This window comes from Schistocerca serialis, chromosome 3 (genome assembly GCF_023864345.2).
Source record: "Schistocerca serialis cubense isolate TAMUIC-IGC-003099 chromosome 3, iqSchSeri2.2, whole genome shotgun sequence".
NCBI classification, from domain to species: Eukaryota; Metazoa; Arthropoda; class Insecta; order Orthoptera; family Acrididae; genus Schistocerca; species Schistocerca serialis.
Window position 1 is genome coordinate 216,710,595 of NC_064640.1, and position 16,632 is coordinate 216,727,226.

Genomic DNA, 16,632 nt, shown 5'->3' on the forward strand with positions numbered 1-16,632 from the left:
AAAAGAAATAAGAAAAGACAATATCTTTGAAAGTGCAACCATAAAATTTGCAAACCTGAATCTCATTGTAGCAACAGTTTACCGTCCACCCTGAAGTAATCTTAATGATTTCCTGCATAAACTGGACTTGTTTTTAAGAAATGCAAACATGATGTAATTATGTGTTTCATGACTTTAAAATTGACTTTCTCACCCAAAATAGAACAAGAACTTGGTTACTCAAAGTATAAAAAAAAAATTTCCGCCAAAATTTAGAGAATACTCATAAGTTGTGCATCCAAAGTCATGACTCCTCTAAACTGCTCAAATTCTATAAAAAGCTGTAAATGTATCCTAACAGGGGTCATAAGACAGGTTACAAGGATGCATGATGATGAGTATATTGACAAAGCCGACAACAAAGTAAAAGCAATGTGAAATATAAAAAGGGAAAGAGGGGTAACAAAGCAATGCACATAAACATAAAAATTAAACACAACAATGAAATGATAACTAATCTTGACTCTGTTGTGACCACTTTCAACAAATTCTTTACAAGCATAGCGAAAGAATTGGTTAAAAATAACCCAAACACTAAATGTCAATCAGTAAACCAGAAAATTCATTTGTGCAAAGAGTCAATATTCATTATAACAATCACTAAAGATGACGATGTAAAAACAAATCCTTTGCAGTTTCCATTGGTGGTATTACAGCAACTATCATGAAGAAGTGTGCTCATACTGTTGCTGAAACACTTACTCACCTCTGCGACTATTCTTTCCCAGCTGGTACTTTTCCAGTGTCACTGAAAATCTGAAAAGTAATTCTTGTTTTCAAAAGAGATGGAAAAAAAAGAGCAATTATGGACGTATCACAGTTTCATCATACTTCCCTAAAGTATTTTAGAACAGCATGCACAAAAGTTGATGGACTTTATTGACAAGAAAGGTATGCCGAGTGTATTTCAACATGAGTTTAATTACAATAAATCTACAGAAACAGTTGTATATATATATAACTGCATTAAAATAATAATATATCTTCCATATACAGAACAACCCACTATGGGCATGTTTCTAGATCTGCCGAAGGCTTTTCCCAAAATGGATTTAGGATATTGCTGATAAAAATTGACAGTATGTTAGACACAGAAAAACAACTCAATTCAGTAAATGAAATTCAACTTGAGCTTAAATGTAGATGCTCACAGAACCAATATATTTGCACGTGATACAACTGTACTTCTCAAAATGGACAACATAGTGCTGTTAAGAAAGCTGTGAACTTGGCTATGGAACAGTTCAGTAACTGGGCAATAAACAACAGACTAACCATCAGCACCAAAAGGACAGTTCATGAATATTCACACGATACAAAACACAAACCCCTCTCAATAACTTTTAACAGTAAATAACCAACCAATAAAAAATCACTGAATTTAAATTTCTGGGTCTATGGTTACAAGGTAAACTGAAATATAATATTGATCAACTAAAAGCTAAAATATGTAGCATTGAGTGTGCTGTAAGCATATACTAGTCATAAAACAGTAAAAAGTGCATACCATATACATGTATAGGTAATTCTCCATCTGTCCTTAGTACTTTTAGAATCCAGAAGAGTGTCATCAGGATCATTAATGGAAGCAAAGCTACATACTCTTGCAAACCAATTTTCAGAAAACTAGAGGGCCTAACACTACATTGCTTATAAATTCTCGGGACTGTAAAGTTCTTTAAAAAACCTCTTGGTGCTCAACTAGATGCAGACTTAAGAAAAACATTGAAATTTACGAACATTACACTAGAATAAATTCAAACTGGGGTGTGTTACATGTTAATACACAGCTTTATCGAAATGGAGCATTCCATATGGGCCTCTAGCTGCTCAATAAGCTCCCCACAAGTATAAATGCTACTGAAGGCGATACATGTTTCTGTAAAGCAATGAAATTTTATTTACAATACTGCAGTGCCATTATGTTTCAGAAATACGATGCTCACAATAAGCAGGAAATCCAGGTTCGAGTCTTAGTCTGGCCCAAATTTTCATTGTTGTCATTCCATTATACAGCTGATGGTTGTCCGTGTTCGCAACTGTGAATACATTTTATGAAGTCTTATTTGCTGTGTCACTGGTTTTACTCTATAACAAATGCCTACAACTGTAAATGTGCTGGCTATAGTTACATATAACACATGAACTATTTAGTGAACCAAATCTTCTATAAACCTGCTACAGTGTATTGTAAACCATAATCTGCCCGTTGTAAATATTAACATGTTTTGTCTGACACCTGTTACTCATTGTACAGTATCAAATCACATGGACCAAATCAATGAATATTTTTATCATTTGTTGCTTCTTGACATTTAAAAAATCTTATATGGTCCCATTTACCTCAGCCTCATAGCAAACCTGAAATGATATAATATTCATTAGTGACATACAAACACATTCTATAGATTTCCATACTGATCTTTTTAACTGGTTATGATTAATTATTTCAGTCATGATTTCAGTCATTGTTGAGAAGACTGAACACTGTTGTTTATTGTGTTTGAATTGTCTAACTATGTATTTTAGTTAAAATGACTTGAAACTGTATGCATTTAAACATTTGCAGTATTTAGCTAGAGGAGAGTTCCAGAAATTAAACTAAATATTTTGTATTATTTACTATTGTTGATCACTTGTTATTTGATACAAAGCACTAAATTTTTCACAGATGAACTTTAATTATTTCTCATATCACTGCCTTAAAAGTTTTGCTGTTTCTATTTTACAGCACACCTTGTCACAGTCAAATACCTTAGGATTGAAAGATACCATGAACGCTTTCCTGAAGCAGTGAATGCTAAAACTGTACTGAAGCCTTCCAACAATCAAAGATTGTCCTTGGGAGACTAGCATCATTACAAATTCTTATGGTACGTTTTGAGAGTAGCCAGTGTAAGCTAATTTGAAATATGCCCAATTCAGGCATTAGTTTTCCTAATTGTTGGCTTCTCATACATAAGTATTCTTACAGTAAATATGATTGTATAATACATACAGTCTTAGTCCCCTTGTACTGTTTTTAACCCACTACTTTATAGTGAAGGGAGGCATACATAATTTTGTGTGTCCTTCTAAATATGAATGAAAATTACATATTTAATTTTTTGCTTGCTGCCTGAGATTCGTTAACAGTATTGTACTGTGATTATTATCTTAAACTTATTTAATATATTGTTGCAGTGTTAAGAGTTTTCATTTTTAATGTTATTTAAATAAGTTAAAGGTTAAAATAGCACTGACAAAATAAGATCTGGAATGGCAGTGGTAAATGATAGCTGGAAGCTGTCTAAAAATACACACATTATGTACTGTTCCAACAGAATGTGATAGTGACATCAGAAAGAGTGCTACATGGGAGCCAAGCGGAAAAGTGACATAGGAATATACACATAGAGGCTATAAAGTGGAAGACTTGTAAGCAGTTGAAACGATTCTCCTTATGGTACTCAAACCCAGACATCTGTCGTACACAGGCAATGCTCTCCTGTTGAGGCACCCAAGCATGCCTCCCAAATCAACTTAGATCATAAGTCCATCAATATCTAGTCCCTATTCGTACTAAACTTAATTTTGTAGTCAGTTTTAACTTTTTACAAGTGTCCAATGTAATACATACACTGTCAAGAGTAAAACTGTCTCGTATCAGTTATAATGGTGGTGCGGTGAAGTCAAAACTCTCAGTTGAATCCATTATCATGGATCAATGGCTTGCGGGGCCAACAACTGTGGTCTGGGGATTAGTGCTGCTGTAGTGGTGAGTACATAACAAAGCCGTTGGTGGGGCAATGTGCTGTGGCAATGAACAATGTACCACGTGAAACTTCAGCCAGTAGCATCATTGTATCACATCTCTCTGTACTGTGCACTTTGGGGTGCGTAAAGAATTTCTAGGGTTGATTTTCATGTTAGTGTAGCTATTGTTAGGGTATTAGCCACTATAATATTCATTGTGAGTAACATAAAGCAAACACAAAAACTAGTACGTTAAGAAGTGACAGCAATACTTATTTGTAGGGAGAATTTGAAACAGGAACATTGGCACCCAACCCAGAATTGCTAGTTAACAGGGCAGACAATGGCTGGAATATTTGATATTGGCCATATACAGAGCACACTGGAGACACTGTGAAGTATTCTTTGTCTCTCTCTACAGAATGTGTCACACAGGCACCTTCTTAGTTTCCACACTACTGTAGCTGCTGACACAAAAGTCTTGAATTCATTTCTCAGTGTTTGCCTCATATTTTTCTGTGGTGGAAACTTCAGGCTGAATCCCCTCAGAATCCTAAAGCTAAGTGAGAATTTGTGTGAGCAAAATTCGTATACAAGCAACCAAAGTGGTGTCACAAATTGAAAGGCTTGCACCGGTCTGTTTAGTATGGCTGGTGAGCCTTTGTGAAGTTCTTGAAGGAATGGAGAGCAACCAGTGGCAAGATTAAATTTTACACTGATACATGCGGCATGCTTAGATAGTTCAGTAGGAACTATACAGACCGAGAAAAGCAGATGTCAGGGTTCAACCCATTGTCTGATGCATAGTTTTAACTTGTGATCAGCACGGTTTACATTCTGCAAAGAATAAAAGAATTTCATCTCAGATTAGCAAGTAATTCTGGACATTAGAGAGCTTGAATGAAAGGAAAATATATATAAAAATAATTGGGGGGGGGGGGGGGGGGGGTTTAAAGGAGAAAAGCTCTCAGTTGGAAACAAACTTTCACATTAAGGGTTTTTATTTTCTTAAAGCATTGTTATAGTTATTAATTCACTGCTTTGTTAGCTTGGCTGTGTAATTTATATGCAAGCCAATAAATACGAGAAAAGTTGGGTGCACAGACAGCACTGTTCCATCCTCTTTGCAAGCCTTCATATTTAATTTAGTGATCTTATTAATAATCATTACTACATCGATAGTTTTTGGACAGTTATACTATGTTGCAATATTATTCAGGCTACTTACATTAAATGATTAACCACATAATATACACACACCTACAAAGCTATACCATGTTGTTAGATTACTGTATTAATGCACATTTCAGAACTGAGAAATTTTACGTTATGGGAAGAATGTAACATGATATTGCTCTCTCCAAAGTGAAATTTGGCCACAGCATTTGTAAAAGGAAGCCATGGACAGTGTCCGATTGAGACCAATAGTGATTTAGCTGCCCCAATTGAGATATGTTGTTTGCATATCCAAAATTTTGGAACAGGTACAGAAGAAACATGCCAAAACATTGTAAGAGAGAGTCACAGGATTAAAAAAATAAGCAGAAGTGGATATATTGTTGGACATTTGCGTACCACCACCACCAATTTTCCACAATAACATAGACAATCCACATTCCAGAACATGGAACAGAAATACTCACACAAACTGAATTACATAAGAACAATAAATTAGCCAACCCTGGAGACATCATAGTAATACTGTAGAACACCACCTCTGGCCTTGATAATGGCCTTAATTTTGTAAGCAACAGAGCCCACTACGAGGGGCATTTGAAAAGTCCAAGAGATGGCACCATCGGCATGTATCGAGGCCATGTTTAGTTAGTAGCATCTTTGGAAGGAACGCACACCAAGTTTCAGCCATATTGGTCTATTTCTTTATGTTTGGGATTCCTGTGAATCAAGGAAGTCGAGTGATTGTCAAAAAATGGACGAAAAAGAATTTCATGTGGTGATTAAACATTACTTTATGAAAGACAAAACGCCTCAGGAGACTAAAGAGAAGCTTGATAAACATTACGGTGACTCTGCACCTTCGATTAGAACAGTTTATGAGTGGTTTCAAAATTTTCAGAGTGGCTATATGGGCACAAGTGATGCTGAACGCCCTGTGGAGGTTACGACTCCAGAAATCATTGATAAAATCCATGATATGTTGATGAATGACAGAAGAGTTAAAGTGCGTGGTAATCTTGAAAGAATGGGTACATAATATTTTGCATAAACATTTGGACATGAGAAAGCTATCATCAAGATGGGTTCCGCGATTGCTCACGCTTGACCAAAAACAGAAGTGTGTGAAGTGTTGCTGGGATGGTTTGCAGCCGTTCAGGAAGAATCCGCAGGACTTTAGTCATCGTTTTGTCACTGTGAATGAAACATGGATACATTATTATACCCCTGAGACTAAACAACAGTCTAAACAATGGGTTACCAAGGGAAAATCTGCACCAAAAAAGACGAAGACCAGTCCTTCGGCCGGAAAGGTTATGGCGACTGTCTTTTGGGATTCACAAGGGATAATCCTCATTGACTATCTGGAAAAGGGTGAAACTATTACAGGTACATATTATTCATTGTTATTGGACCGTTTGAAAACCTAGCTGCAAGAAAAACGCCGGTGATTGGATCGCAAAAAAGTCCTTTTCCATCACGACAGTGTACCAACACACACCTCAACAGTTGTGGTCGCAAAATTAATGGAAATAGGATTCCAGCTCATTTCACATCCCCCCTATTCTCCAGACTTGGCTCCCTTGGACTACTATTTGTTCCCCAATTTCAAGAAATGGCTGGCGGGACAAAGATTTTATTCAAACAAGGAGGTGACTGCAGCAACTAATACCTATTTTGCAGACTTGGACAATTCCTATTATTTGGAAGGGATAAACAAATTAGAACAGCGTTGGATGAAGTGTATAAGTCTAAAAGGAGACTATGTCGAAAAATAAAAAAAAGGTTTACCTCAAACACGTAAGTAGTTTTTATTTTTGCATGGACTTTTCAAACGCCCCTCGTATTCTTACACTGGGTACATGGCTAAAAAGTTGTACACTGTGCCATGTACACACATTGGACAGTCCATGTTGATACTCTAATAAATTAGGCAACTTCCTTCATGGTGTAGACTTGGGTGTGTCCAAACACTCCTTTCTGCTACTCTGTCACATCTTCATGTCCACCTCTCTTACTGTATTGATTCCATACACCCAAGTGATATGTGCATACCACTTCACTGCCATGCATTAAGTCATCTGTGGAGGGTTATATGCTTGCCTGGTACCAGTTCCACACCATCTGCATTGCTCCAAAATGCCCTACGTATCATAGTAAGGGAAAGATTGAAATTTGGTTGTGTGAGCTTACCTGTGTGGTTTCGTATAGAATCCCCTTCTACTCTTATCACATGAATGGTGCACAGGTACAGAAAAAAATTGTTTTCAATGTTATCTTTCACCAAATTCTGTTACTTTTCATCAAATTTAGTGTCACCTTTTGCCACATTTGGTCCTTTTCTCCTCCAAATTAGTTAATACATATTTTTGCCAAATTCATTATTATTTACTTGCAAATTCGGAGGTTTTTTGGCACATGTGGTATCATTTTCTGCCAAAGTCAGTGTTGTTTTTGCTAAATTTATTAGTATTTATTTGAAATATTCAAAGTCTTTTGCCAAATTTTTTGTTGTTTTTTGCCAGATGTTGTGTTGCTTTTCGCCAGATTTGTTGTTGTGTTCTGCTGGGTTCAGTGCCGTGTTCTGCCGGGTTCGGTGCCATGTTGTGACCTGTTCTATCGGGTTCGGTGCCCTGTTCTGCTGGGTTTGGTGCTGTTTTTCGCCGAATTCAGTGTTAGTTTTTCACCAAATTCAGCGTTGTTTACATTGCCAATTTTGGTCATTTCTTGTCCATTTTGCTGTTGTTTTTAGCCAGACTTGTTTTTTTTCTTCTCTCTCTCTCTCTCTCTCTCTCTCTCTCTCTCTCTCTCTCTCTCTCTTGCAGAATTCCACATTATTTTTGCTAATTTCAGTGCTATTTTTGTCATCACATCAAAGTTGGGAAGTGAACTGTCAATTTAACAATTTAAAATTATGCACAAACCTAAAAATGCAGTTTCAACATTCAATAATGGTTAGTTACATATATCAGTAAACTGCTATCTTCAGATTTAGAACATTTTAACGATGCAAAATTACAAATTTCATGCTATCTCGTAAAAATCGCCAGTTTCGTGATATGTGACTGAAAACCACTGATTTTGTGTTATTTTTTGCATTATCATGTTTGCTAAATTCTACTGTCCTTAGTGATGCAGCATTGCGTGGACTCGACAAGTCACTAAAAGTGTTGAGGAACCGTGCTGGAACATGACCGCTGTATTGCCACCTGCTACTAGCAGATACTAGTCAGAGCTGGGTGCTAGGTGCTCACATCTTGTGCAATATCACTGAAACTAGATAACCTGGTACACAATTCATTTTCACTCATGTCCATGAAGATTTCTTCAAATGATTCTTCCTCCGGCCAGAGGACGCACCAAAGGTGGTGCTTGTGGCGTACCAGTGCCAGTGTTCGACATTTTACTTAATTGCATTTTCACTTTAGGCAACAGGGTAGCAGTGTGATCATTTAGCCACATGTATTAAGAAATAACTTTTAGTAATTTTTCAGTTAGTTCTAATTTTGTTTGGTATTTTATGTCATGACAACAGGAGAGTTGGTGTGGCACGACTCTATGGATTGCTGTTTTGTTTCCAGTTCGATATGATGAATGCATTTTTCATCACCTGGGACGATGTTCAATTAAAAATTGTCACGATCAACCTCGAATGTGCAAAGAATTCTACACAGATTGTCCTTCGTTGCATTGTTTGTGCCAGGCAATCTTTCAAGTCTCTTATGTGTGTCCAAGAAGATAGCTTAAGATGAAAGTATTTGTTTGATCCACCACGCATTTACTTCATATCATGCAATGTTACTGATAACCATGTTGTTAAGTGTCCCGAAAACAATGTCACCACCAAACCATTCTGATTCCATTCCTGAATTGAGGTGTGGTGGTGTATGGTCTTGCTTGAAGTTGCAAATCATCTGCAGTCTACTGTAGGTGGATAGATGGACGTATGTGGTCTGACAGTAGGTTCCTTCATCATTTGCCAATGAGCAGTGGGAGATGATAGCAGCCACATCAGAGTCCCATCCCATCCCACATGGTCGTTCTCAACACAGTAATAACTCCACCACCTGCTTGAATGTTGCTCAGCTGGAAAGTGGCAAGTGGGCTGCTTGTCTTATGTGTGTTTGATGTGCGAATACTAAATCTCATCGGTCTAAGAAACCTTTTTCAATGCTTCAAAACATCTAACAACAGCATTCTTACAACCTTGGTAATAAGTTACCTGTGACATGAAGTGAGCAAAGATCAAAATTACATAATGGCTTCTATAGAATTGTGATGGTTCTGGATGGCTTAGTACAGATTGCTATTGTTCAGCATTGACTTGACCAGTTATTTTCTGCACTTGGTCAATGTATGTGCTTTTACAATTCACAGTAGCCAATAATGATCTGTGTCATCAAGATGTAGCCCACAGTAGTTGACTCTTGACAGTGGAAGTTACTTACGATGGACGTTGAATAAGTAATGCACAACATTTTTTTTTTGAGCAGATTGATTTCGTTCAGGATTCCAGTACACTATATTTTTACCCACACTTTTTGCTACAAAACACTGTTTTCAATATAATCTCCATTCAATGTGACGGCCTTACGTCACCATACTGTGAGGGCCTGTGTTCCTGCATGGCACCACTCCACTGGTTGGAGCGTACCTTGCCATCATCCAGATACAGCTTTCTGAGGATGCATCCTTCATTAGGCCAAACAGTTGGAAGTTGGAAGGTGCGAGATGCGGGCTGTAGGGTGGATGAGGAAGAACAGTCCATGAAGTTTTGTGAGCTCCTCTTGGGTGTGGAGACTTGGGAGAGTCCTTACATTTTCGTGGAGAAGTAGAAGTTTAATTTTATCCATATTTTGCAGCTTAAAATGTAACTGTATTCAAAACATTGGAGGTATGAATTAAACAATGCCTTCAGTCACAACTGTTTTGTGTTTTATTAACTACATGATGCATTTCGGACCCTGTGGGTCCATCATCAGGTGTAATTTGTCTTAATGCATGTTTTATTTCTTCTCCTGAATGAAGTGAAATGCATATTCCTGTCAAGAAAGGTTTAATGTTAGGTTATGAATTTCGTAAACCGAACGCAGAAAATACGTGCAAAATAGTGGAAAATGAACAGCGTAAACTTACCCCATAATCCAAGGAAAGCATTTTCAACGTTTTAGTACCGGCAAACATTCTTTTCTCTGTCGTTTTAGTACATGTCACTTCAATCAGGATGTAAATTTGCTCACACATGTTTATAAACATTTCACAGATGTTTTTGTACTTGGTGTTGTCAAAGATGAATTTATTCGTAGTGCTAAAAATATAACTATCAACAATTGACATGTGCAAGAAATAACTTTAGAATAGGTCTTTAAAATTACTGAAATAACTATAGCTTGTGAAATCTGTTTGTTCATTTAACATAGATTCTGGTTTTTTTTTTATTTTGTGGAGGTATATCTCCAGTTGTTCTAACAGACTTAGGGTCTTACCATTGGGTTTGTTATGTAGTATTAACAAATTGTTTTCTACACTGTTGATGACATGTTTCATTTCCAACATGTGTTATGCAATGACTGATTTTTTGAAATTCTTGAGCCTGAAAACATGTACATGTTCTTGAAAATGGGTCCTGAAGTTTCTACCTGTTTTCCCTACGTAGTAGGCAGGACAACTGGGGCATGATACTTTGTACACTCTGCTGTTGTTGTATGTTTGTGTATTTGATTTTACATTATGGATGAGTAGGTTTCCTAACTTATTATTAGTTGAGAATGCAACTGTTACTTTTTTTCTGAAAAAGTTGGCAATTTTTTGTTATATGGGGCCCAAGTATGGGATACTGGTGAATATTTTCTCTTCTTTCACAGTGTGTCCATTCGTTGTCTTGCTTTTGTGTATTTGTCTGCTTAAATTGTCAATTGTTTTGACTGTGTAGCCATTGCTTATGGCAATGCTCTTTATTGTATCTATCTCATTCTTGAGAGTGTTTTCTTTTAAATTAAGGGAGTGTACTCTGTGTAGCATGGATCTAAATGCAGCATGTTTCTGTGTGGTGGGATGGTATGAAGAGTTGGCCAGTGTTATGTCTGTGTATGTGCATTTTCTGTGTATGCTGAATTTGTGTTTTTGTCGGTGGTTGGTGATTTTAAGATCCAGGAAGTTTATGCTCTTGTTGTCATCATGCTCTATATGGCAGACATATTTCTCAATCATCTGGAAAGTAAGTTCTTTAATGAAGACAATAGACTCAAAAGTAAAGTAGTATATTACTGGAGATACGTTGATGACACCTTGCTGCTATTTGATGGAACAAAAGATGAGCTCAAAGAACTACTAGCAGATTTCAATTCTTTCCACTAAAACATGAAATTCACAATAGAGCATGAGGACAACAAGAGCATAAACTTCCTGAACCTTAAAATCACCAACCACCAACAAAAACACAAGTTCAGCATACACAGAAAATGCACATGCACATACACAGACAAAACACTGGACAACTCATTATGCCATCCCACTACACAGAAACATGCTGCATTTAGGTCCGTGCTACCCAGAGTACACTCCCTTGATTCAGAAGAAAACACTGTCAAGAATGAGATAGATACAGTAAAGAGCATTGCCATAAGCAATTGCTACACACCTTTGAGTAACCCAGCTGGTGGATGAGTGTGTCAACACTACCAACAGAGACTTCAGGATGAGCTGTAAGGTGTTTGATTGTGATCCATTGCTCACCTCGAATGAGAGTGACCATTGATTGCAACATTGCAGGAGCCACAACTGTGTGTGGCCAGCCAGCACACAGGAGATTAGACAGATTCGCACAACCTTGTTGCAGTGATGACAGACGCCTCGCCCAATGACTCGCCACACATTTCTTCACTCCCAGGTCTCCATAGACACCCTTCAAGCACCTACGAATATCTGCGATGCTCTGGTTTTCCTCTAAAAGAAACTCGGTGACAGCTATCTGCTAGGCATGCACCTCAATTACAGATACCATTTTGTAGGGTACATATAGTGCCACAACCTATCGGAACTTCATGAAACTAGAGGGTCTGAAGTATGAATACTCCACAATGCCCCCACAACAAATTCTGTCTCTTTTTTCAGCAGGAATTGACCGAGAAGGGACAAACAGTGTTGCATTACTTATTGAATGCCCCACGTATTAATCAAGGTACCCACAGTAGTGGGATTAACACTCTGAATTAGTTTGTTAACTATTTTTGACTTACCGTAGCAAATTATATATGAGAGTACTGGTTTAAGTCTCCAGAGATATAAACAAAGTAACTTTTTACTGAAGGAAACCTATGCACAACTGTATTGTCTGTGCTGAAAGTCCAAAAAGGCTGTATTCTTGTGAAGAAAGCTCTGTTATGCAACTAGTTTTGTGTTACACCTGATCCCCCCCTCCTGGTTCTTCACTCTTAACAGTTTCTACTCTAGTCTTCCACATTCATCTCTCAGTTTCTCTCAATATTTCTTTGCTGTGGATAAAAAAATTCTCATTTAACTTGCCCCATAAAATTTGGATAAAATCCCAAGCTTTCAATGACTGTCGTCATCACCGTTGTCAGGGACTAACTTGGACTGTTATGGAACTGGCAAGACTCCCACTTCTGTGCTTAGATTTCAAACATACTCTTATGTTTATTCATCAGACTTAACTCAGCCAACACAGATTTTTTTTTAAATTTCTGTACTTGAGATCGCGCTGATGTTCAGCTTGGTGATCAGCTGCCTCATGTAACTGCTGCCATGCTGAAAAGGAATATTTTAAATTCCTGGTACTCTCTGGCTGAGTTTATCTATAACTGGACACAAATTTTCTTTAATTTTTGTGGGTGTCTAGAAGGCAGGTCTGAGTTCAGGTGTGTTTAAGGCTCTGCCAATCTTTCTTGTTGTTGCACCTCAGAATGGAAGTGGGCAGAGTTAACCTAATGTCATGGACTCAATGCCTATTCCTTCTTAACATAGTTGTCAGATGATTAAGCCCAGAAGTATCCTGGCTCTGTGTATTAGGCCGTTCAGCATAGCTACCTTCTGTGCTAGTTGTTGAAAGTTATGCCCATTGTGATAATGGTCTGTGTGCATCAGTTTTTGATACAATGTGTCCTCCATCTGCTTTCTGTACAACCAGCATATCTATGACAGACAGCTTCCCACCCTTATCTGTATCTGCTGTAAATCCTATATTTGAATGTTTACTGCTTTTATGCTCACTGAACTGCTGCAGTGCCTCTTTGCCATGCAGCCAAATTAAAACTGTATCACCTGTATGTCTGAAAAATAAGAATGGATGGATGGAGGGGGGCCAGTGTTCAACACATTTTTTGAAGCCCCGATGAAAAAATTTACTGTGGTCAATGACTATGTCGAACTCATGACTTTTCTTTCAGCCTCGAAATGGTCTCTCTGTGTACAAAGGTAGCAGTAGAAAAAAAACATAGTTACAGGCTGATCATTTCTCCACTGAAATTGTAAGATTATTTCAACACACCTTGATAACCATCGCTCTCTCTCTCTCTCTCTCTCTCTCTCTCTCTCTCTCTTTCTTTTGGAGGGAGGGGGGCTTTCAAAGAAAGAGCATTGAACACTACCTCATCCATCTATACTGCTTATTCATTTATGTTGGCACTGCGTGTTTGTTATACACACATCAGCTTTTCAGTTTATTCTTGGCCCAGGTATGATCCACGTTATACGTTATCTTTACTACAGCCATTATATTGTTTGTAATAGTAATGATAATATTCATATACGATCAAACATGTCTCATAAAAGTTTCCCATACATTTGTAAGGAGTGTCAGTTAATTTATGAGATTCAAAAGTGTAGTTTTTTTTCCTCTTTGCAGGTTGTGTTGCTGGACGAGTGCCATAGAGTGGTGGTACTGTGCGTTTGTTGAGCTGAGTGATTTTCCAATAACCACATATCCTTGTAATTAAAGACAAGTGTTTATTATTAGTCTTCATGTTGGTATTTTAGAGATTCCAACACATGCCTGATAAATATGGTTACAGTGATATAGTAAGGTTTACTGCAGCACTTGTGATTTTTAAATAACTTCTTTTGTGGGAGCTGCAGAAGTTCTGTTGCTGCAAAATTTGTAGCATGTACCTGAATGACGTTTTCCTTGTACCTGTGTATACTTGAGCCACAGCACTGGAATATAATTTTTTGAGTGATTAGGGTATACTAATTTTGTGTTCAAAGATGTGTATTTGGCTTTTGATTGTATGTATGCCTCCTGTATCTCTGTTTCCATAAGTTGAAATGTGATAATGCTAACACTGTTAAAGAAATTTTGACACTATATGAAAGAGCGCTATTTTTTATATGTGGTGTACTTTAACAATTTTATTACATCTAAAATAAGAGATCTGAACTGTTCTTATTCATGAAAAGCATTTACCACCTCAGCCACCACCTTCCTTAAAATCCCATTGTGCTGCAGAAAATTTGTCAAGGTTATGAAATTTCATTGATGTTTTACTTTATCAAAATAAATATTTTGTTCATAGTTGAGGAAAGATGGAAAGTAGAAATGTATACTCTCTCAAGTAAGGAAAAGCAAGTAACTTGAACACAAACTACTGAAAAATTAGCTAGACTATAAACCTGTATCCATCAGTTACATGTTTCATTTCTTGAACATAATGCTTGTATCTGAAAGATTGAATTCAGGCTTTGTGGTGTGTTGTAGCATATGATTGACCTTATCATTCTTGTTATTAAATGTTTCTTACCTCCTGGAATCTTCATCACATGATACTGCACACACATTCAATTCCCAACCCACCTCGTGCTGTGTTTCACTTCCCTGGATGTCTGTTATGTGACCACTCAGCCAGATACTCCGGTTGTGACTTCCTACTTCCTTGTAATCTAAATACTTTGGGTTAGATTCACAAACATGCAGTCAAAACCTCAATACCTGCCCACATGAAATGTTGCAAGTACATTCTCATGCTGGAATGTGATGTGTGTGCTCTTTTCTTTAATTTTATCAATGTCTGATGAACATTAAACAGCATCCAAAAAATATGAAGGCGAGGAATGCGTTTGCAGAGCCCTATTTAAAATGCCTGTCGTAATCTTTGATTCCTACATTAAATTTCTAGATTTTGTGTATCTGATCAGTTCATGAGAGAATTTTGCACTTTGAGTAATACAAGCAGATCTTTTCTGGCGCTACTTTAAACCAAAAACTTTTGATTCAGCCCTCAAGGCCTTGGCATTTGTTTGCTGGGTATAGACTTGGTGACCCTGGGGCTACTGACCTGCGGACTAGTAAGTGCCACCAGTCCTCTGTCACAGTAAGCTCTGGATGTACTTAAACCACTACACATTGCAGTGGTGCAATCTTCCACAGGGAATGGGGATCATGGCTTTGACTACCTCCATTAAAAAAAACCTCTCAGTCTCAAGGTGTGTTGCGTGCCGATGAGATGCATGGCTGTTTAGGTGGAACAGTCATTACTAGGCAGTCTCAGAGGAGACTGCCACACCTCAATTGTATAACACTTACTCAGGCAAGAGGGGCTCTGTCTGAGTGGACCATTATTTCCCTAGCTACTCATGGGACTGCCAACGGCCTTGCCACAGTGGTAACACCGGTTCCCGTCAGATCATCGAAGTTAAGTGCTGTTGGGCTGGGCTAGCACTTGGATGGGTGACCATCTGGTCTGCTGAACACTGTTGGCAAGTGGGGTGCACTCAGCCCTTATGAGGTAAACTGAGGAGCTACTTGATTGAGAAGTAGTGGCTCCTGTCTCGGAAACTGACATACGGCTGGGAGAGCGGTGTGCTGACCACATGCCCCTCCATATCCGCATCCAGTGACGCCTGTGAGCTGAGGATGACACTGCACCCAGTCAGTACTGTTTGGCCTTCATGGCCTGTTCGGGAGGAGAGACTTCTGGGATTGAGATGGAATTCTTCAACTCCCAGTGGAATGGATGTTTCACAGGTGGGTATTTTGACTGTGCGCCCGTGCAATCAGCCACCACAGTGTTTTTATGTGGCCCCAGTGGCTGCCAGGCAAAGAGCAAAGCAAGTGTGCCACCATCACCTACAGTCAGTGCCACAGCCGACAAGTATGAACATTTTGGGCAGCTACCAGTGGGGCCTCATCCACTTGTATCTTCTCCATACTATGCAAACATTCTGGAGTCAGACCAGCTCGATGCCAGTGGGCATTCAGTTGTCAGCAATAGGACTGTATACTTGGACAGTTAATAGTTGTGTTAATGTTTCTCTAAGCTTGTCATTATTCAGCTTGCATTGTATATACTGACTGTCGATGAAGTGTGTAGGGATTTTTCAGAGTTCTTGAGTTAGTAGTAACAGAATGCGTGCTACCAGTCAGAATGTGTTTTCAGTAGTTAAAAGCAAATAGGACAACTTTGAGAAAGTTTCCCATTTCTATATTCGAACGTGTTTAGAGGGCATTACTGGCACTTTAAAATCTGTCAAGCTATTGTGTAATGGGTCTCTGTTGGTAGAAATTTCTAGTTCCCAACAAGTAAAGAACCTTGAGATAGCTAAATGCCTTAGGGGAATATGCAGTTGACACTGAACTACACAACACCTTGATCTACAGCAAAGGTGTGGTGTTATGTAGAGATGTGGTAGGTATTCCCAAAGAGGAGCTGAAAGCTGAGTGGGCCTAGA

General features: G+C 38.2%; 1 protein-coding gene across 4 annotated transcripts in view; it reads left to right on the top strand.

The window, feature by feature from the left end:
- LOC126469944 (inner nuclear membrane protein Man1) overlaps positions 1-14,323 on the top strand; it is a 341,802-nt gene extending 327,479 nt beyond the window's left edge. Inside the window, exons 11-12 of one of the 4 annotated variants that reach the window (XM_050097349.1) lie at positions 2,771-2,912; positions 13,814-14,323. In XM_050097349.1, coding sequence (XP_049953306.1) covers positions 2,771-2,892 — 122 coding nt within the window. In that variant the 3' untranslated portion in view covers positions 2,893-2,912; positions 13,814-14,323. Of the gene's footprint in view, positions 1-2,770; positions 2,913-13,813 lie in introns of those variants that run through there. The other 3 variants (XM_050097350.1, XR_007586098.1, XR_007586097.1) reach the window with 3 other exon arrangements.
- The last annotated feature ends 2,309 nt before the right edge of the window (positions 14,324-16,632 follow it).